Here is a 21,749-nt window from a genome sequence, read left to right as displayed (position 1 = left end):
GAATGGGCAGCTGTGAGAAGGGGCAGCTATGAGAATGGGCAGCTGTGAGAGGGGTCAGCAGTGGGAAGGGGCAGCTGTGAGAAGGGGCAGCTGTGAGAGGGGGCAGCAGTGGGAAGGGGCAGCTGTGAGAAGGGGCAGCTGTGAGAAGGGGCAGCTGTGAGAAGAGGCAGCTGTGAGAAGAGGCAGCTGTGAGAGGGGTCAGCAGTGGGAAGGGGCAGCTGTGAGAAGGGGCAGCTGTGAGAAGGGGCAGCAGAGGGAAGGGGCAGCTGTGAGAAGGGGCAGCCGTGAGAAGGGGCAGCCGTGGGAAGGGGCAGCTATGAGAATGGGCAGCTGTGAGAAGGGGCAGCAGTGAGAAGGGGCAGCCGTGGGAAGGGGCAGCTATGAGAATGGGCAGCTGTGAGAAGGGGCAGCAGTGGGAAGGGGCAGCCGTGGGAAGGGCAGCACACAAAGCTGCACCATGTGCTGGCACTGCATAGGATTGTCCACCAGCAGTTGTTCCACTCACATTGCCACACCCTGCCTCCTATCTACCGTCACACACACGGTGTCCTCTGGCTGCAGTGACCGGCACACTCAGCAGCTGACGCGGACGGGGAACTCCAGGAACTGCAGGAGGCGAGCAGTAAATGAAAGCGAAACTGACGGCCCGGGCTCCACTACTCACCCGACACCGCTCACACCCGACACCGCTCACACCCGACACAGCTCAGCCTCACAGGGAACCATCCAACAACGCCCTATGTGGACACCACCACCATGGGGGACCGCTCCTACCAGTTCCCCCTGTCCGTACAGTGGGACGAGGGGCCCGAGAATCTGAAAGGGCTGAAGAACAAACTTCTGCTGCATTTCCAGAGCAAGAAGAAGTCTAATGGAGGAGAATGTGAGATCCGGGAGGAGGACGGCAGCCGGGGGTATATCCTGATACACTTCAGGGAGGAGGAGGGTAAGTGCCCGGGGTCAGGAGGGAGGAGGAGGGTAAGTGCCCGGGGTCAGGAGGGAGGAGGAGGGTAAGTGCCCGGGGTCAGGGAGGAGGAGGAGGGTAAGTGCCCGGGGTCAGGGTGAAGGAGAAGAAGGGTAAGTGCCTGGGGTCAGGGAGGAGGAGGAGGGTAAGTGCCTGGGGTCAGGGAGGAGGAGGAGGGTAAGTGCCCGTGGTCAGGGAGGAGGGTAAGTGCCCGGGTCAGGAAGAAGGAGAAGAAGGGTAAATGCCTGGGGTCAGGGAGGAGGGTAAGTGCGTGGGGTCAGGGAGGAGGAGGAGGGTAAGTGCCCGTGGTCAGGGGGGAGGAGGAGGGTAAGTGCCCGGGGTCAGGAGGGAGGAGGAGGGTAAGTGCCCGGTGTCAGGAGGGAGGAGGAGGGTAAGTGCCCGGGGTCAGGAGGGAGGAGGAGGGTAAGTGCCCGGGGTCAGGAGGGAGGAGGAGGGTAAGTGCCCGGGGTCAGGAGGGAGGAGGAGGGTAAGTGCCCGGGGTCAGGAGGGAGGAGGAGGGTAAGTGCCCGGGGTCAGGAGGGAGGAGGAGGGTAAGTGCCCGGGGTCAGGGAGGAGGGTAAGTGCCCGGGGTCAGGAGGGAGGAGGAGGGTAAGTGCCTGGGGTCAGGGAGGAGGAGGGTAAGTGCCCGGGGTCAGGGAGAAGGAGAAGAAGGGTAAGTGCCTGGGGTCAGGGAGGAGGAGGAGGGTAAGTGCCTGGGGTCAGGGAGGAACAGGAGGGTAAGTGCCTGGGGTCAGGGAGGAGGAGGGTAAGTGCCCGGGGTCAGGAGGGAGGAGGAGGGTAAGTGCCCGGGGTCAGGAGGGAGGAGGAGGGTAAGTGCCCGGGGTCAGGGAGGAGGGTAAGTGCCCGGGGTCAGGAGGGAGGAGGAGGGTAAGTGCCTGGGGTCAGGGAGGAGGAGGGTAAGTGCCCGGGGTCAGGGAGAAGGAGAAGAAGGGTAAGTGCCTGGGGTCAGGGAGGAGGAGGAGGGTAAGTGCCTGGGGTCAGGGAGGAGGAGGGTAAGTGCCCGGGGTCAGGAGGGAGGAGGAGGGTAAGTGCCCGGGGTCAGGGAGAAGGAGGAGGGTAAGTGCCCGGGGTCAGGGAGGAGGAGGAGGAGGGTAAGTGCCTGGGGTCAGGGAGGAGGAGGAGGGTAAGTGCCCGGGGTCAGGGAGGAGGAGGAGGGTAAGTGCCTGGGGTCAGGGAGGAGGAGGAGGGTAAGTGCCCGTGGTCAGGGAGGAGGGTAAGTGCCCGGGGTCAGGGAGAAGGAGAAGAAGGGTAAATGCCTGGGGTCAGGGAGGAGGGTAAGTGCCTGGGGTCAGGGAGGAGGGTAAGTGCGTGGGGTCAGGGAGGAGGAGGAGGGTAAGTGCCCGGGGTCAGGGAGGAGCAGGAGGGTAAGTGCCTGGGGTCAGGGAGGAGGAGGGTAAGTGCCCGGGGTCAGGAGGGAGGAGGAGTGTAAGTGCCCGGGGTCAGGAGGGAGGAGGAGGGTAAGTGCCCGGGGTCAGGGAGGAGGGTAAGTGCCCGGGGTCAGGAGGGAGGAGGAGGGTAAGTGCCTGGGGTCAGGGAGGAGGAGGGTAAGTGCCCGGGGTCAGGGAGAAGGAGAAGAAGGGTAAGTGCCTGGGGTCAGGGAGGAGGAGGAGGGTAAGTGCCTGGGGTCAGGGAGGAGGAGGGTAAGTGCCCGGGGTCAGGAGGGAGGAGGAGGGTAAGTGCCCGGGGTCAGGGAGGAGGAGGAGGGTAAGTGCCCGGGGTCAGGGTGAAGGAGGAGGAGGGTAAGTGCCTGGGGTCAGGGAGGAGGAGGAGGGTAAGTGCCCGGGGTCAGGGAGGAGGAGGAGGGTAAGTGCCTGGGGTCAGGGAGGAGGAGGAGGGTAAGTGCCCGTGGTCAGGGAGGAGGGTAAGTGCCCGGGGTCAGGGAGAAGGAGAAGAAGGGTAAATGCCTGGGGTCAGGGAGGAGGGTAAGTGCCTGGGGTCAGGGAGGAGGGTAAGTGCGTGGGGTCAGGGAGGAGGAGGAGGGTAAGTGCCCGTGGTCAGGGAGGAGGAGGAGGGTAAGTGCCCAGGGTCAGGGAGGAGGGTAAGTGCCTGGGGTCAGGGCGGAGGAGGAGGGTACGTGCCCGGGTTCAGGAGGAGGGTAAGTGCCCGGGGTCAGGGAGGAGGAGGAGGGTAAGTGCCCGGGGTCAGGGTGAAGGAGGAGGAGGGTAAGTGCCTGGGGTCAGGGAGGAGGAGGAGGGTAAGTGCCCGGGGTCAGGGAGGAGGAGGAGGGTAAGTGCCTGGGGTCAGGGAGGAGGAGGAGGGTAAGTGCCCGGGGTCAGGGAGGAGGAGGAGGGTAAGTGCCTGGGGTCAGGGAGGAGGAGGAGGGTAAGTGCCCGTGGTCAGGGAGGAGGGTAAGTGCCCGGGGTCAGGGAGAAGGAGAAGAAGGGTAAATGCCTGGGGTCAGGGAGGAGGGTAAGTGCCTGGGGTCAGGGAGGAGGGTAAGTGCGTGGGGTCAGGGAGGAGGAGGAGGGTAAGTGCCCGTGGTCAGGGAGGAGGAGGAGGGTAAGTGCCCAGGGTCAGGGAGGAGGGTAAGTGCCTGGGGTCAGGGCGGAGGAGGAGGGTACGTGCCCGGGTTCAGGAGGAGGGTAAGTGCCCGGGGTGAGGAGGGAGGAGGAGGGTAAGTACCCAGGGTCAGGGAGGAGGGTAAGTACCTGGGGTCAGGGCGGAGGAGGAGGGTAAGTGCCCGGGTTCAGGAGGATGGTAAGTGCCTGGGGTCAGGGCGGAGGAGGAGGGTAAGTGCCCGGGGTCAGAGATGAGGAGGGTAAGTGCCCGGGGTCAGGGAGGAGGAGGAGGGTAAGTGCCCGGGGTCAGGAGGAGGGTAAGTGCCTGGGGTCAGGGAGGAAGAGGGTAAGTGCCTGGGGTCAGGGCGGAGGAGGAGGGTAAGTGCCCGGGGTCAGAGATGAGGAGGGTATGTACCCAGGGTCAGGGAGGAGGGAGGTCAGAGTTGCTGTATGAAGCCGTGGTACCCCGAGACACCCCAGGATACGTCTCCTAGCTGTAGAGCTGCTCCATGAGACCATACCATCCAGACACTCCATCGATGTGGGATTTCTTGCCTGAATAGCGCTCTCTTGTGGTGGACCTCTGTGTGACAGGTCTCATATATAGCAGGTATTGCCTCTGTGGACTTGAGTGCTTGGTGAGATGCCCAGATCCACAGTCTATTCTATTGTGCCTGTGCGTGAGACGCCGGTCACAGATCACAATACTTTAAGCCACATCCATTTCTTATCGGGAAACACCCACAAAACTGCCTATAAATGTCAATGTAAAATGACGGGGTCCATGGGTCGGAGGCTGTTGTCAGAGTTGTCGTGGGTCACGTAGTGTCACCTCCTGCCAGTGACATGTCTGGGATGATAATGCTCCCTCCTCTACCCCCTACAGTCCGGGACAACGTGTTGTGGAAAGAAAACCACAAGCTGAAAATTACAGATGGGAAAACGATAAATCTGAGGGTGACCCTCCCCACATCATCACCAGACGTAAGTCCACAGTAAGAGCCTGACTGATGAACATCAAGCACCACTCCTCAATCACTGGCTATCCTGTTTAGGGACTTAAAGCCTCTTTTGTCTTCCTTTTAGGGAGCACCAAACCCTGGTGTGGACACAGGTAAGGAAGATGGGAATTATTGATTGATAACATAATAATAGATTATTGTAATATAAAGTAACAACATCATGTAAAATCGTGACATAGAGATCAGAATAAGGGAACCATCATGGGTACGGCAGAGATGCCTGGCTGTAAATACAGAACACAAAACTGACATGTGGGCAGCTGATAGGTGTCAGTGGAGGTTTAGTCTTTTCCAATTAGAAATCGTCCAGACCTGAATATGTAAGATGATTTGTTATTTATTGATCATGCCGCCATGGACAAGAGGTCAGCACAATCACCTGTCTGCCCCAATACAGATTCTTCGTGTTTAAATAGCAGGAGAGAGGCGTGTAAAGTACAGAGTTGTGAGAACAGCACATATGATGGTCATAGGCTGACCGTAAGCATTCTGCTATCTACGCTACCAGAGAAAGCAAGTGATGGCGCCTCCATGTGCACGTTACGTAAGGGCAGCAGCTAAAAGCTGCACACGTCGAGTCTGCACAGAACTTCAGCTCAATATAGTTCTAAGTCTAGCAACTTAAATGTCCTACATGAAAATATATATATACACAGTACAGACCAAAAGTTTGGACACACCTTCTCATGTAAAGATTGTTCTGTATTTTCATGACTATGAACATTGTACATTCACACTGAAGGCATCAAAACTATGAATTATCACATGTGGAATTATATACTTAACAGAAAAGTGTGAAACAACTGAAATTATGTCTATATATAATCGTCTAAGGGACACTTCCGTCTGTTTGACTGTCTGTCTGTCTGTCTGTCACAGAAATCCCACACAGTCCAGCCGCGAAATAGCCGCTCCCTACTCCCCTGCCGTCAGCGCCTTCATACCACCGTCATACTCCCCTCCCAGTCAGCGCCCGCCGCCCACATAGCATTTTAGCAGTCCACTAAACCAACTGCATTACACCGCGGCATAACGTGGTGTAACGCACTCTGTTAACGCTGCTATTAACACTGTGTGACGAACTTATTGCTATTGATGCTGCCTATGCAGCATCAATAGTAAAAAGATATAATGTTACAAATAATAAAATAAAAAATGGTGCTATTCTCACCTTTCGCCGTCCACGATGCGCGCGAGCGGCGAGGCTGCCGCCAGCTTCCGTTCCCATAGATGCATTGCGAAATTACCCAAATGACTTAGCGGTCTCTCGAGACCGCTAAGTCATCTGGGTAATTTCGCAATGCATCACTGTGAAAGGAAGCTGGCGGCAGCCTCGCCGCTCGCGCGCATCGTGGACGCCAGAGGGTGAGTATATAACAATTTTTTATATAAATTCTTGTTTTTAACAGAGATATGGTGCCCACACTGCTATATACTGCGTGGGCTGTGTTATTTACTGCGTGGGCTGTGTTATATACTACGTGGCTGCTATATACTACGTGGCTGCTATATACCACGTGGCTGTGCTATATACTATGTGGCTTCTATATACTACGTGGCTGTGCTATATACTACAGGCTGTGATATATTACGTGCCTGCTATATACTACTTGGCTGTCTGTATTATATAGTACGTGGGCTGTATTATATACTACGTGGTTGTGCTATATACTACGTGGTTGTGCTATATACTACGTGGCTGTGCTATATACTACGTGGCTGCTATATACTACGTGGCTGCTATATACCACGTGGCTGTGCTATATACTATGTGGCTTCTATATACTACGTGGCTGTGCTATATACTATGGGCTGTGATATATATTACGTGGCTGCTATATACTACTTGGTTGTCTGTTATATAGTACGTGGGCTGTGTTATATACTACGTGGTTGTGCTATATACTACGTGGCTGTGCTATATACTACGTGGCTGCTATATACTACGTGGCTGCTATATACTACGTGGCTGCTATATACTACGTGGCTGCTATATACTACGTGGCTGTGCTATATACTACATACTATGTGGCTGTGCTATATACTACGTGGCTGTGTTATATACTACGTGGCTGTACTATATCCTGCACCCCGAACCCCCGACATCCAGCGCCAAACAGCGACAGATGCCGTCCAGCCGCGAATTGACGTGGGATTTAAACCACGCTTCGCTGATTGGTTGCTCCCAACCAATCAGCGATATTAGCGCTGTATTTAAACACAGCTTCGGTCATTGGTCGTGCCCGGCCGGCCGCAACCAATCAGCGACAGGCGCAGTACGGCTGCGAATTGGCGCCAGATTTGAACCACGCTTCGCTGTCCGGTCAGCCGGGCACGACCAATCAGCAATATTGGCGCGGAATTTAACCCCCCACTCACAGCGCGACATACATACATACATATTCTAGAATACCCGATGCGTAGGAATCGGGCCACCATCTAGTGTCTTATATTCTAGGTTCTTCAAAGTAATAATAATAATAATAATTTTATTTATATAGCGCCAACATATTCCACAGCGCTTTACAACTTATAGAGGGGACTTGTACAGACAATAGACATTACAGCATAACAGAAATCACAGTTCAAAACAGATACCAGGAGGAATGAGGGCCCTGCTGCTCGCAAGCTACAAACTATGAGGAAAAGGGGAGACACGAGAGGTGGATGGTAACAATTGCTTTAGTTATTTGGTAAAAGTAGCCACCTTTTGCTTTGATGACTGCTTTGCACACTCTTGGCATTCTCTTGAGCTTCTAGAGGTAGTCACCGGGAATGGTCTTCCAACAATTTTGAAGGAGTTCCCAGAGATGCTTAGCACTTGTTGGCCCTTTTGCCTTCACTCTGCGGTCGGTCCAGCTCACCCCAACCATCTCGATTGGGTTCAGGTCTGGTGACTGTGGAGGCCAGGTCATCTGGAGTAGCCCCCATCACTCTCCTTCTTGGTCAAATAGCCCTTACACAGCCTGGAGGTGTGTTTGGGGTCATTGTCCTGTTGAAAAATAAATGATGGTCCAACTAAACGCAAACCGCATGGAATAGCATGCTGCTGCAAGATGCTGTGGTAGCCATGCTGGTTCAGTATGCCTTCAATTTTGAATAAATCCCCAACAGTGTCACCAGCAAAGCCCCCCCACACCACCACACCTCCTCCTCCATGCTTCACGGTGGGAACCAGGCATGTAGAGTCCATCTGTTCACCTTTTCCGCATCGCACAAAGACACGGTGGTTGGAACCAAAGATCTCAAATTTGGACTCATCAGACCAAAACACAGATTTCCACTGGTCTATTGTCCATTCCTTGTGTTCTTTAGCCCAAACAAGTCTCTTCTGCTTGTTGCCTGTCCTTAGCAGTGGTTTCCTAGCAGCTATTTTACCATGAAGGCCTGCTGCACAAAGTCTCCTCTTAACAGTTGTTGTAGAGATGTGTCTGCTGCTAGAACTCTGTGTGGCATTGACCAGGTCTCTAATCTGAGCTGCTGTTAACCTGCGATTTCTGAGGCTGGTGACTCGGATAAACTTATCCTCAGAAGCAGAGGTGACTCTTGGTCTTCCTTTCCTGGGGCGGTCCTCATGTGAGCCAGTTTCTTTGTAGCGCTTGATGGTTTTTGCCACTGCACTTGGGGACACTTTCAAAGTTTTCCCAATTTTTCGGACTGACTGACCTTCATTTCTTAAAGTAATGATGGCCACTCGTTTTTCTTTACTTACCTGCTTTTTTCTTGCCATAACACAAATTCTAACAGTCTATTCAGTAGGACTATCAGCTGTGTATCCACCAGACTTCTGCACAACACAACTGATGGTCCCAACCCCATTTATAAGGCAAGAAATCCCACTTATTAAACCTGACAGGGCACACCTGTGAAGTGAAAACCATTCCCGGTGACTACCTCTTGAAGCTCATCAAGAGAATGCCAAGAGTGTGCAAAGCAGTCATCAAAGCAAAAGGTGGCTACTTTGAAGAACCTAGAATATAAGACATCTTAAAACAGAAAAAACACTGGCGCTCCAAGTAGTTCTTGATAGAGGAACAGGTGCTCAATGTAGAGTGCTGCTGGTGATCACTACAGGTTCTGTGTGGACCTGTTAAATATATTCTATGGTTACTGAAAACAAAAAGTGTTCACCTGCGCCGTCTGCAATGAATGAGCAATACGAGGTGAAGTTTAAGTATTACAGTACATCTGAACACGAGGACACTTATTTGATACCGTTGGTGATAACGAGAAAAAATGTTGTGGATCCTTTTAGGTACCGGTAGAACCTTTAAAAAGAGCGATGTCTGCTCCTCCTAACACTTATATTTGGAGAGAGAGTGAGATGATGAGGTTTATAATTTTACTCACTTGAATAGTTGTTCCCCTGAACCGTGGAACTCAAGGGGAACAACTATTCCCACTCACCACCAGGCTTGGACTGGCCCACCGGAGAATCCAGGCACTGACACCTGCTGGCATACTGGCCAGCAGCTGCCTAGGGCTCCCACTGCTCCAGGGGCCCCTTGCCAGTGGTTATAGGGCCCCTGAGTCAAAGGGGCCCGCCCTGTGCCAGTAGCAGCAGCTGGAGACAGGATCCTGTCCCCGCTGCTAAAGCAAAATGAATATTCACGCTTCCCCACGCTCCTATGGGGTGGAGAGGCATGAATACCATTTCTCTTTAATAGCGGGCAGCGTTAGCCGCAGGGTGCAGCTAACACTGCCCGCAGGTAAAGCCCCACCACACACACACACACACACTCACAAAGTACCGCACACCCACACACACACACAGCACCGCACACACGCAGGCACACACAGCACCGCACACACACGCAGGCACACACACAGCACCGCACACACACGCAGGCACACACACAGCACCGCACACACATGCAGGCACACAGACTCACAGAGCAGCTCACCTCCCGGCGTCCTGCTTCCTGTCTGAGACAGCCCAGCTGGATGACGTCATCATCCAGCATGCTGCTGTCAGACAGAAAACTTCCAGGAATCCAGCAAGGAAGAGGCTGCTGGGATAAGCTGCTGCTGCTGGGAGGTGAGCTGTGCTGTGTGCCTGTGTGTGTGTGTGTGTGTGTGATGAGCGTGTGATGAGCTGCTGCTGCGGTGAGCTGTGTGTGTGTGGTGAAGGACAATGATATTGGTGGGGGGAGACAATGATGGAGGTGATGGGCAGTGATGGTCGTTGGGGGAGACAATGATGGAGGTGATGGGCAATTATGGTGGGGTGAAGACTGATGGAGGTGATGGGCAATGATGGTGGTGGTGGGGAGACAATGATGGAAGTGATGGGCAATGATGGTGGGGGAGACAATGATGGAGGTGATGGGCAATGATGGCAATGATGGTGGTGGGGGGAGGCAATGATGGAGGTGAAGGGCAATGGTGGTAGTGGGAGGCAATGATGGAGGTGATGAAATGGACAATGATGGTGGGGGAGGAGGCAATGATGCAGGTGGTGGAATGGGCAGTGATGGGGGTGGTGGGGGAGAAGGCAAAGATGGAGGTGGTGATGAGGACAATGATGGAGGTGGAGAGGGGCTGCATTATACTTATGAGGGGGCTACATTATATTCTTTGGGGGGACTGTAATATTTTCAGGGAACTACATTATATTATACTCTATGGGGGGCTGCATTATATTCTGTGGTGGGGCTGCATTCTCTCAGTTGACTACATTATATTCTGTGGTGGCTGCATCTACTATATAATTGTCTAAGGGTCACTTCCGTCTTTCTGTCTGTCCTTCTGTCTGTCCTTCTGTCTGTCTGTCTGTCACGGATATTCATTGGTCACGGCCTCTGTCTGTCATGGAAATCCAAGTCACTGATTGGTCGAGGCAAAACAGCCACGACCAATCAGCAACTTGCACAGTCCGGTGGAAAAATGGCCGCTCCTTCCTCCCCGCAGTCAGTGCCCGCTCCATAATCCCCTCCAGTCAGCGCTCACACAGGGTTAATGGCAGCGGTAACGGACCGCGTTATGCCGCGGTCTAACACACTCCCTTAACGCTGCTATTAACCCTGTGTGACCAACTTTTTACTATTGAGGCTGCCTATGCAGCATCAATAGTAAAAAGATCTAATGTTAAAAATAATAAAAAATCGTTATATACTCACCGTCCGTCGGCCCCCGCATCGAGAACAGGCCTTTCCCGCTCCTCGCAACGCTCCGGTGACCGATCCATGCATTGCGGTCTCGCGAGATGATGACGTGTGTTGTGAATTTGCTTTTTGCTCCCTCTAGTGGTTACTAGTTTTTTTGACTCTGGTTTTTCTGTCATTCCTTTTATCCGCACCTGGGTCGTTAGTTAGGGGTGTTGCTATATAAGCTCCCTGGACCTTCAGTTCAATGCCTGGCAACGTAGTTATCAGAGCTAGTCTGCTGTGCTCTTGTCTACTGATCCTGGTTCCAGTTATATCAGCTAAGTCTGCCTTTTGCTTTTTGCTATTTGTTTTGGTTTTGTATTTTTGTCCAGCTTGTTCCTAATCTATATCCTGACCTTTGCTGAAAGCTCTAGGGGACTGGTGTTCTCCCCCCGGACCGTTAGACGGTTCGGGGGTTCTTGAATTTCCAGTGTGGATTTTGATAGGGTTTTTGTTGACCATATAAGTTACCTTTCTTTATTCTGCTATCAGTAAGCGGGCCTCTCTGTGCTAAACCTGGTTCATTTCTGTGTTTGTCATTTCCTCTTACCTCACCGTCATTATTTGTGGGGGGCTTCTATCCAGCTTTGGGGTCCCCTTCTCTGGAGGCAAGAAAGGTCTTTGTTTTCCTCTACTAGGGGTAGCTAGATTCTCCGGCTGGCGCGTGTCATCTAGAATCAACGTAGGAATGATCCCCGGCTACTTCTAGTGTTGGCGTTAGGAGTAGATATATGGTCAACCCAGTTACCACTGCCCTATGAGCTGGATTTTTTGTATTCTGCAGACTTCCACGTTCCTCTGAGACCCTCGCCATTGGGGTCATAACAGTTTGCCAGGCCAGTATTAAATGTTTAATGCATTGCAGAAGAGGGATTATAAGAAAGAAGATTCTGAGTTTTTTTTTTTCTCCTTCCCCTTTACCTCAGAGTGGCTATGCTTGCTGCAGACATGAATGTCCAGACCTTGATTACAAGTGTGGACCAGCTGGCTACTCGTGTGCAGGGCATACAAGACTATGTTATCAGAAATCCTAGGTCAGAACCTAAAATACCGATTCCTGAACTGTTTTCCGGAGACAGGTTTAAGTTTAGGAATTTCGTGAATAATTGTAAATTGTTTTTGTCCCTGAGACCCTGTTCATCAGGAGATTCTGCTCAGCAAGTAAAAATAGTTATTTCGTTCTTACGGGGCGACCCTCAGGATTGGGCTTTTTCGCTGGCGCCAGGAGATCCGGCATTGGCTGATATTAATGCGTTTTTTCTGGCGCTCGGTTTACTTTATGAGGAACCCAATCTTGAGATTCAGGCAGAAAAGGCCTTGCTGGCTATGTCTCAGGGGCAGGACGAGGCTGAAGTGTATTGCCAAAAATTTCGGAAATGGTCCGTGCTGACACATTGGAACGAGTGTGCACTGGCCGCTAATTTTAGAAATGGCCTTTCTGAAGCCATTAAGAATGTTATGGTGGGTTTTCCCATTCCCACAGGTCTGAATGATACTATGGCACTGGCTATTCAAATTGACCGGCGGTTGCGGGAGCGCAAAACCGCAAATTCCCTCATGGTGTTGTCTGAACAGACACCTAATTCGGTGCAATGTGATAGAAAAACCGCAAATTCCCTCATGGTGTTGTCTGAACAGACACCTGATTTAATGCAATGTGATAGAATCCTGACTAGAAATGAGCGGAAAATTCATAGACGCCGGAATGGCTTGTGCTACTACTGTGGTGATTCTACACATGTTATCTCAGCATGCTCTAAACGTATAGCTAAGGTTGTTAGTCCTGTCACCGTTGGTAATTTGCAACCTAAATTTATTCTGTCTGTAACTTTGATTTGCTCACTGTCATCTTATCCTGTCATGGCGTTTGTAGATTCAGGTGCTGCCCTGAGTCTTATGGATCTGTCATTTGCTAAGCGCTGTGGATTTACTCTTGAACCATTAGTAAATCCTATTCCTCTTAGGGGTATTGATGCTACGCCATTGGCAGCAAATAAACCGCAGTATTGGACACAGGTTACCATGTGCATGACTCCTGAACACCGCGAGGTGATACGTTTCCTGGTTTTACATAAAATGCATGATTTGGTCGTTTTAGGGCTGCCATGGTTACAGACCCATAATCCAGTCCTGGACTGGAAGGCTATGTCAGTCTCAAGTTGGGGCTGTCGTGGTATTCATGAGGATTCCCTGCCTGTGTCTATTGCTTCTTCTACGCCTTCGGAAGTTCCGGAGTATTTGTCTGATTATCAGGATGTCTTCAGTGAGTCTGAGTCCAGTGCACTGCCTCCTCATAGGGACTGTGACTGTGCTATAGATTTGATCCCAGGCAGTAAATTTCCTAAGGGAAGACTGTTTAATCTGTCGGTACCTGAACATACCGCTATGCGTTCATATATCAAGGAGTCTCTGGAGAAAGGACATATTCGTCCGTCTTCTTCCCCTCTTGGTGCGGGATTCTTTTTTGTGGCAAAAAAGGACGGATCTTTGAGACCTTGTATTGATTATCGGCTTTTAAATAAGATCACTGTCAAATTTCAGTATCCTTTACCGCTGTTGTCTGACTTGTTTGCCCGGATTAAGGGTGCCAAGTGGTTCACCAAGATAGACCTTCGTGGTGCGTACAACCTTGTGCGCATTAAGCAAGGTGATGAATGGAAAACCGCATTCAATACGCCCGAAGGTCATTTCGAGTACTTGGTGATGCCTTTTGGGCTCTCCAATGCGCCTTCAGTTTTTCAGTCCTTTATGCATGACATTTTCCGGAAGTATCTGGATAAATTTTTGATTGTTTATCTGGATGATATTTTGGTTTTTTCTGATAATTGGGATTCGCATGTGGAGCAGGTCAGGTTGGTCTTTAAAATTTTGCGTGAAAATTCTTTGTTTGTCAAGGGCTCAAAGTGTCTCTTTGGTGTACAGAAGGTTCCCTTTTTGGGGTTCATTTTTTCCCCTTCTGCTGTGGAGATGGACCCAGTCAAGGTCCGAGCTATTCTTGATTGGACTCAGCCCTCGTCAGTTAAGAGTCTTCAGAAGTTCTTGGGCTTCGCTAACTTCTACCGTCGTTTTATCGCTAATTTTTCTAGCATTGTGAAACCTTTGACGGATATGACCAAGAAGGGCTCTGATGTAGCTAACTGGGCTCCTGCTGCCGTGGAGGCTTTCCAGGAGTTGAAACGCCGGTTTACTTCGGCGCCTGTTTTGTGCCAGCCTGACGTCTCACTTCCCTTTCAGGTTGAGGTGGATGCTTCGGAGATTGGGGCAGGGGCCGTTTTGTCGCAGAGAGGCCCTGGTTGCTCTGTTATGAAACCTTGTGCCTTTTTCTCTAGGAAGTTTTCGCCTGCCGAGCGAAATTATGATGTGGGCAATCGGGAGTTGTTGGCCATGAAATGGGCATTTGAGGAGTGGCGTCATTGGCTCGAGGGTGCTAAGCATCGTGTGGTGGTCTTGACTGATCACAAAAATCTGATGTATCTCGAGTCTGCTAAACGCCTTAATCCGAGACAGGCCCGCTGGTCATTGTTTTTCTCCCGCTTTGATTTTGTTGTCTCGTATTTACCAGGTTCAAAGAATGTGAAGGCCGATGCTCTTTCTAGGAGCTTTGTGCCTGATGCTCCTGGAGTCGCTGATCCTGTTGGTATTCTTAAAGATGGAGTTATCTTGTCAGCTATTTCTCCGGATCTGCGACGTGTGTTGCAGAGATTTCAGGCTGATAGGCCTGAGTCTTGTCCACCTGACAGACTGTTTGTCCCGGATAAGTGGACCAGCAGAGTCATTTCCGAGGTTCATTCCTCGGTGTTGGCAGGTCACCCGGGAATTTTTGGCACCAGAGATCTGGTGGCCAGGTCCTTTTGGTGGCCTTCCTTGTCAAGGGATGTGCGGTCATTTGTGCAGTCCTGTGGGACTTGTGCTCGAGCTAAGCCTTGCTGTTCTCGTGCCAGCGGTTTGCTCTTGCCCTTGCCTGTCCCGAAGAGACCTTGGACACATATCTCCATGGATTTCATTTCTGATCTTCCGCTATCTCAGGGCATGTCCGTTATCTGGGTGATATGTGATCGCTTCTCCAAGATGGTCCATTTGGTTCCTTTGCCTAAGCTGCCTTCCTCTTCCGATCTGGTTCCTGTGTTTTTCCAGAACGTGGTTCGTTTGCACGGCATCCCTGAGAATATTGTGTCAGACAGAGGATCCCAGTTCGTTTCCAGGTTCTGGCGATCCTTTTGTAGTAGGATGGGCATTGATTTGTCGTTTTCGTCTGCTTTCCATCCTCAGACTAATGGTCAGACAGAGCGAACCAATCAGACCTTGGAGGCTTATTTGAGGTGTTTTGTCTCTGCTGATCAGGACGATTGGGTGACATTCTTGCCGTTGGCTGAGTTTGCCCTTAATAATCGGGCTAGTTCCGCCACCTTGGTTTCGCCTTTTTTCTGCAACTCTGGTTTCCATCCTCGCTTTTCTTCGGGTCATGTGGAGCCTTCTGACTGTCCTGGGGTGGATTCTGTGGTGGATAGGTTGCAGCAGATCTGGAATCATGTGGTGGACAACTTGAAGTTGTCACAGGAGAAGGCTCAGCGCTTTGCCAACCGCCGCCGCGGTGTGGGTCCCCGACTACGCGTTGGGGATTTGGTATGGCTTTCTTCCCGCTTTGTTCCTATGAAGGTCTCCTCTCCCAAATTTAAACCTCGTTTTATTGGGCCTTACAAGATATTGGAAATCCTTAATCCTGTATCTTTTCGTCTGGATCTTCCTGTGTCGTTTGCTATTCACAATGTATTTCATAGGTCCTTGTTGCGGCGGTACATTGTGCCTGTAGTTCCTTCTGCTGAGCCTCCTGCTCCGGTGTTGGTTGAGGGCGAGTTGGAGTACGTGGTGGAGAAGATCTTGGATTCTCGCCTCTCCAGGCGGAGGCTTCAGTACCTGGTCAAGTGGAAGGGCTATGGTCAGGAGGATAATTCCTGGGTGGTCGCCTCTGATGTTCATGCGGCCGATTTAGTTCGTGCCTTTCATGCCGCTCATCCTGATCGCCCTGGTGGTCGTGGTGAGGGTTCGGTGACCCCTCACTAAGGGGGGGGTACTGTTGTGAATTTGCTTTTTGCTCCCTCTAGTGGTTACTAGTTTTTTTGACTCTGGTTTTTCTGTCATTCCTTTTATCCGCACCTGGGTCGTTAGTTAGGGGTGTTGCTATATAAGCTCCCTGGACCTTCAGTTCAATGCCTGGCAACGTAGTTATCAGAGCTAGTCTGCTGTGCTCTTGTCTACTGATCCTGGTTCCAGTTATATCAGCTAAGTCTGCCTTTTGCTTTTTGCTATTTGTTTTGGTTTTGTATTTTTGTCCAGCTTGTTCCAAATCGATATCCTGACCTTTGCTGGAAGCTCTAGGGAGCTGGTGTTCTCCCCCCGGACCGTTAGACGGTTCGGGGGTTCTTGAATTTCCAGTGTGGATTTTGATAGGGTTTTTGTTGACCATATAAGTTACCTTTCTTTATTCTGCTATCAGTAAGCGGGCCTCTCTGTGCTAAACCTGGTTCATTTCTGTGTTTGTCATTTCCTCTTACCTCACCGTCATTATTTGTGGGGGGCTTCTATCCAGCTTTGGGGTCCCCTTCTCTGGAGGCAAGAAAGGTCTTTGTTTTCCTCTACTAGGGGTAGCTAGATTCTCCGGCTGGCGCGTGTCATCTAGAATCAACGTAGGAATGATCCCCGGCTACTTCTAGTGTTGGCGTTAGGAGTAGATATATGGTCAACCCAGTTACCACTGCCCTATGAGCTGGATTTTTTGTATTCTGCAGACTTCCACGTTCCTCTGAGACCCTCGCCATTGGGGTCATAACAGACGTGCGGTCTTGCGAGACCACTACGCCATCATCTCGCGAGACCGCAATACACCGCGCGACCAATTAGCGACATTGACGCGGGATTTAAATCCCGCTTCCCTGATTGGTCGTGCCCAGCCGGCGCGACCAATCAGCGACATTGCCGCGGGACTTTTTACTTTTTATTGACGCTCCCTGTGCAGCCTCAAGAGTAAACAGATGTAATGTTAAAAATTATGAAAAACCAAAAAACCTGCTATTCTCACCTTCCGTCGTCAGACAATGCGCTCACGCCGGCCACCATCTGCCGTTCCCAGAGATGCGTTGCGAAATTACCCAGAAGACTTAGCGGTCTCGCGAGACCGCTAAGTCATCTGGGTAATTTCGTAATGCATCCTGGGAACGGAAGATGGCGGCAGCCGCGCTTCTCGGCACAGCTTCGCTGGATCCCGGCGGGTAAGTATATAACTATTTGTTATTTTAATTATTTTTTTTAACAGGGATATGGTGCCCACACTGCTATATACTACGTGGGCTGTGTTATATACTCCGTGGGCTGTGTGATATACTGCGTGGGCTGTGTTATATACTACGTGCCCTGTGTTACATACTGCGTGCCCTGTGTTATTTACTGTGTGGCTGCTATATACTGCGTGGGCTGTGTTATATACTGCGTGGGCTGTGTTATATACTGCGTGGGCTGTGTTATATACTACGTTGCCTGTGTTATATACTGCGTGGCTGCTATATACTCCGTGGGCTGTGTTACATACTGCTTGGGCTGTGTTATATACTACGTTGCCTGTGTTATATACTGTGCGGCTGCTATATACTGCGTGGGCTGTGTTATATACTGCGTGGGCTGTGTTATATACTACGTTGCCTGTGTTATATACTGCGTGGCTGCTATATACTGCATGGGCTGTGTTATATACTGCGTGGGCTGTGTTATATACTACGTTGCCTGTGTTATATGCTGCGTGGCTGCTATATACTGCGTGGGATGTGTTATATACTGCGTGGGCTGTGTTGTATACTACGTTGCCTGTGTTATATACTGCGTGGCTGCTATATACTGCGTGGGATGTGTTATATACTGCGTGGGCTGTGCTATATACTGCGTGGCATGTGCTATATACTGCATGGCCTGTGCTATATACTGTGTGGCCTGTGTTATACACTACGTGACCTGTGTTATATACTGCGTAGCTGCTATATACTGCGTGGGCTGTGTTATATACTCTGTGGGCTGTGTGATATACTGCGTGGGCTGTGTGATATACTGCGTGGGCTGTGTTATATAGTACGTGGCCTGTGTTATATAGTACGTGGGCTGTGTTATATACTACGTGGGCTGTGTTATATACTACGTGACCTGTGTTATATACTGCGTGGCTGCTATATACCGCGTGGCTGTGTTATATACTGTGTGGCCACTGTTATATACTGCGTGGCCTGTATTAACGCATTGGGTATTCTACAATATGTATGTATGTATATAGCAGCCACATAGTATAAAGCACAGGCCACGTAATATTTGCTATATACTATGTGGCTGCTTTATACATACATATTCTAGAATACCTGATGTGTTAGAATCGTGCCACCATCTAGTTATAGTATATGAGGGGGGCTACATTATACCCTATGAGGGTGCTACATTATATTCTATGGTTGGGACTGCTTTATACCTGAGGGGGTTGCATTATATTTTGTGGGGTGCTGCATTATATTCTATGAGAGGGGACTGCGTTATATTTTATGAGGGGGCTAAATTATATTCTATGAGGGGGCTACCCCAACCCTTGCTACATAATTAAGACGTGAACTACCTTATATTATGCCCTGATATTAGTGCTTTTTACCGCACAATTGGTGGGCTTGTATCTATTTCTATGTAGCTACATAGTGGACCCCAAGAATGATTTTCTCTGGTGGGCCCAAGGTGCTCCAGTCCGACGCTGCTCACCACGACACCAATAATAATTGCGAATCTACAGGAATTCAGAGTTTACATTTCCATTTTTTTCTCCATCTACAATCCACGTGAGTAAAATTATAAACCTCATCATCTCACTCTCTCCAAGCATACGTGTTAGAAGGAGCTGACATCGCTCTTTTTAAAGGTTCTACCGGTGCCTAAAAGGATCCACAACATTTCTTCTCGTTATCACCAACACTATCAAATAAGGAAGTGTCCTCGTGTTCATATGTACTGTAAGGCTATGTGTCCACGTGCAGGAAACGCTGCGCAGAGCCGCAGCGTCAGACACGCAGCGTCCAGATGTTACCGCACAGTGGAGGGGATTTTATGAAATCCCGTGTCCACTATGCGTGGTAACAGGCACCCGGCGGCCCTGTGATTCCGGACATGCGGCGCGTCTTTTAAGATCGCAGCATGTCCGTGTACCTTGCGGCGACGCTGCACCGCCACAAGGTAAAGCACAGGGCCCTATGTGTGGGGTGCGATGATGACGGATGTGTGCAATGATCACAGAAGGGGCGGAGCTTAGGGCAGAGCGGGTTTGCGGCTCCGTCCATGCCGCCGGCCATCCTGAAGGTGGACACGTACCCTGATACGTAACCTTCACCTCGTATTGCTCATTCATTGTAGCCGGCGCAGGAGAACACTTTGTTTTCAGTAACCCTAGAATATAAGACATATTTTCAGTTGTTTCACACTTTTTTGCTAAGTATATAATTCCACATGTGATAATTCATAGTTTTGATGCCTTCAGTGTGAATGTACAATGTTCATAGTCATGAAAATACAGAAAAATCTTTAAATGAGAAGGTGTGTCCAAACTTTTGGTCTGTACTGTATATATACAGTTAGGTCCATATATATTTGGACAGAGACAACATTTTTCTAGTTTTGGTTATAGACATTAGCACAATGAATTTTAAACAAAACAATTCAGATGCAGTTGAAGTTCAGACTTTCAGCTTTCATTTGAGGGTATCCACATTAAAATTGGATGAAGGGTTTAAGAGTTTCAGCTCCTTAACATGTGCCACCCTGTTTTTAAAGGGACCAAAAGTAATTGGACAGATTCAATAATTGTAAATAAAATGTTCATTTCTAGTACTTGGTTGAAAACCCTTTGTTGGCAATGACTGCCTGAAGTCTTGAACTCATGGACATCACCAGACGCTGTGTTTCCTCCTTTTTGATGCTCTGCCAGGCCTTCACTGCGGTGGTTTTCAGTTGCTGTTTGTTTGTGGCCTTTCTGTCTGAAGTTTAGTCTTTATCAAGTGAAATGCTGCTCAGTTGGGTTGAGATCAGGTGACTGACTTGGCCATTCAAGAATATTCCACTTCTTTGCTTTAATAAACTCCTGGGTTGCTTTGGCTTCATGTTTTGGGTCATTGTCTATCTGTAGGATGAAACGACGACCAATCAGTTTGGCTGCATTTGGCTGGATCTGAGCACACAGTATGGCGGCTCTGAAGACCTCAGAATTCATTCCTGTGTCACATCATCCATAAACACTAGTGACCCAGTGCCACTGGCAGCCATGCATGCCCAAGCCATCACACTGCCTCCGCCGTGGTTACAGATGAGGTGGTATGCTTTGGATCATGAGCTGGACCACGCCTTCGCCATACTTTTCTCTTTCCATCATTCTGGTAGAGGTTGATCTTGGTTTCATTTGTCCAAAGAATGTTCTTCCAGAACTGTGCTGGCTTTTTTAGATGTTTTTAGCCTTTTTCTTCTTGATACTTATGAGTGGCTGCACCGTGCAGTGAACCCTCTGTAGTTACTTTCATGCAGTCTTCTCTTTATGGTAGATTTGGATATTGATCCGCCGACCTCCTGGAGAGTGTTGGTCACTTGGTTGGCTGTTGTGAAGGGGTTTCTCTTCACCATGGAGATTATTCTGCGATCATCCACCACTGTTGTCTTCCCTGGGCGCCCAGGTCTTTTTGCATTGATGAGTTCACCAGTGCGTTCTTTCTTTCTCAGGATTTACCAAACTGTAGATTTTGCCACTCCTAATATTGTAGCAATTTCTCGGATGGGTTTTTTCTGTTTTCGCAGCTTAAGGATGGTTTGCTTCACCTGCATGGAGAGCTCCTTTACCGCATGTTTACTTCACAGCAAAACCTTCCAGATGCAGCACCACACCTCAAATCACGTCCAGGCCTTTTATCTGCTTAATTGAGAATTACATATTGAAGGGATTGCCCACACCTGTCCATGAAATAGCCTTGGAGTCAATTGTCCAATTACTTTTGGTCCCTTTAAAAACAGGGTGGCACATGTTAAGGAGCTGAAACTCCTAAACCCTTCATCCAATTTTAATATGGATACCCTCAAATGAAAGCTGAAAGTCTGAACTTCAACTGCATCTGAATTGTTTTGTTTAAAATTCATTGTGGTAATGTCTGTAACCAAAATTAGAAATATATATGGACCTAACTGTATATATATATTAGAGAAAAGACCCCATTACAGTCCTTATAACAATCGGCACCCCCCGCTTCCCCGCTTCCCCGCTTCCCCGCCCGGCGTCGGTCCCTTCCGTCCATCCGGGCTCCTGAGAAGCGTCTGCAGATCCTCCTCGTTAGTGGAGCTGAGCGGAGCCGCTGATGTCTGTGTGTTCCTCACTTGTGGTTTGTCCCCATGTCCTGGTGCAGACGGTCGGACGCCGGACGTCTCCTCCTCCGTGGTCTTCATACAGAATGTCCAGGACTCGTGCACGTCTGACATGTTAAACCTCCTGGTGGAAAACCTCAGTGCCCGGAGCCAGGACCAAGACTTCCATGTGGAGAGGATTCCTGAGCTCCAAAGTGCCGCCATCACGTTCACCTGTGACCAAGGTGAGCTGTATACAGAGGTCACACCCACCCCTTATATACAGCACCCAGATATCCCCATCATATATCACCCTCACCTGTGACATGTGAGCTGTATACAGAGGTCACATCCACCCCTTATATACAGGGCACAGATATCCCCATCATATATCACCCTCACCTGTGACATATGAGCTGTATACAGAGGTCATATCCACCCCTTATATACAGCGCACAGATATCCCCATCATATATCACCCTCACCTGTGACATATGAGCTGTATACAGAGGTCACATCCACCCCTTATATACAGGGCACAGATATCCCCATCATATATCACCCTCACCTGTGACATATGAGCTGTATACAGAGGTCATATCCACCCCTTATATACAGGGCACAGATATCCCCATCATATATCACCCTCACCTGTGGCATGTGAGCTGTATACAGAGGTCATATCCACCCCTTATATACAGCGCACAGA

General features: G+C 50.0%; 1 protein-coding gene across 1 annotated transcript in view; it reads left to right on the top strand.

Moving 5' to 3' along the window:
• The first annotated feature begins 644 nt into the window (after positions 1 to 644).
• Positions 645 to 21,749, top strand: part of LOC143784773 (protein mono-ADP-ribosyltransferase PARP14-like) — a 93,793-nt gene continuing 72,688 nt past the window's right edge. The window contains exons 1-4 of the mRNA XM_077273371.1: positions 645 to 946; positions 4,370 to 4,467; positions 4,570 to 4,597; positions 21,103 to 21,285. Coding sequence (XP_077129486.1) covers positions 757 to 946; positions 4,370 to 4,467; positions 4,570 to 4,597; positions 21,103 to 21,285 — 499 coding nt within the window. The 5' untranslated portion in view covers positions 645 to 756. The remainder of the gene's footprint in view (positions 947 to 4,369; positions 4,468 to 4,569; positions 4,598 to 21,102; positions 21,286 to 21,749) is intronic.

This window comes from Ranitomeya variabilis, chromosome 7 (genome assembly GCF_051348905.1).
Source record: "Ranitomeya variabilis isolate aRanVar5 chromosome 7, aRanVar5.hap1, whole genome shotgun sequence".
Taxonomy (NCBI): domain Eukaryota; kingdom Metazoa; phylum Chordata; class Amphibia; order Anura; family Dendrobatidae; genus Ranitomeya; species Ranitomeya variabilis.
Note: the sequence above shows the minus strand (reverse complement) of the source record. Positions and strands in the feature narration are given on the sequence as shown.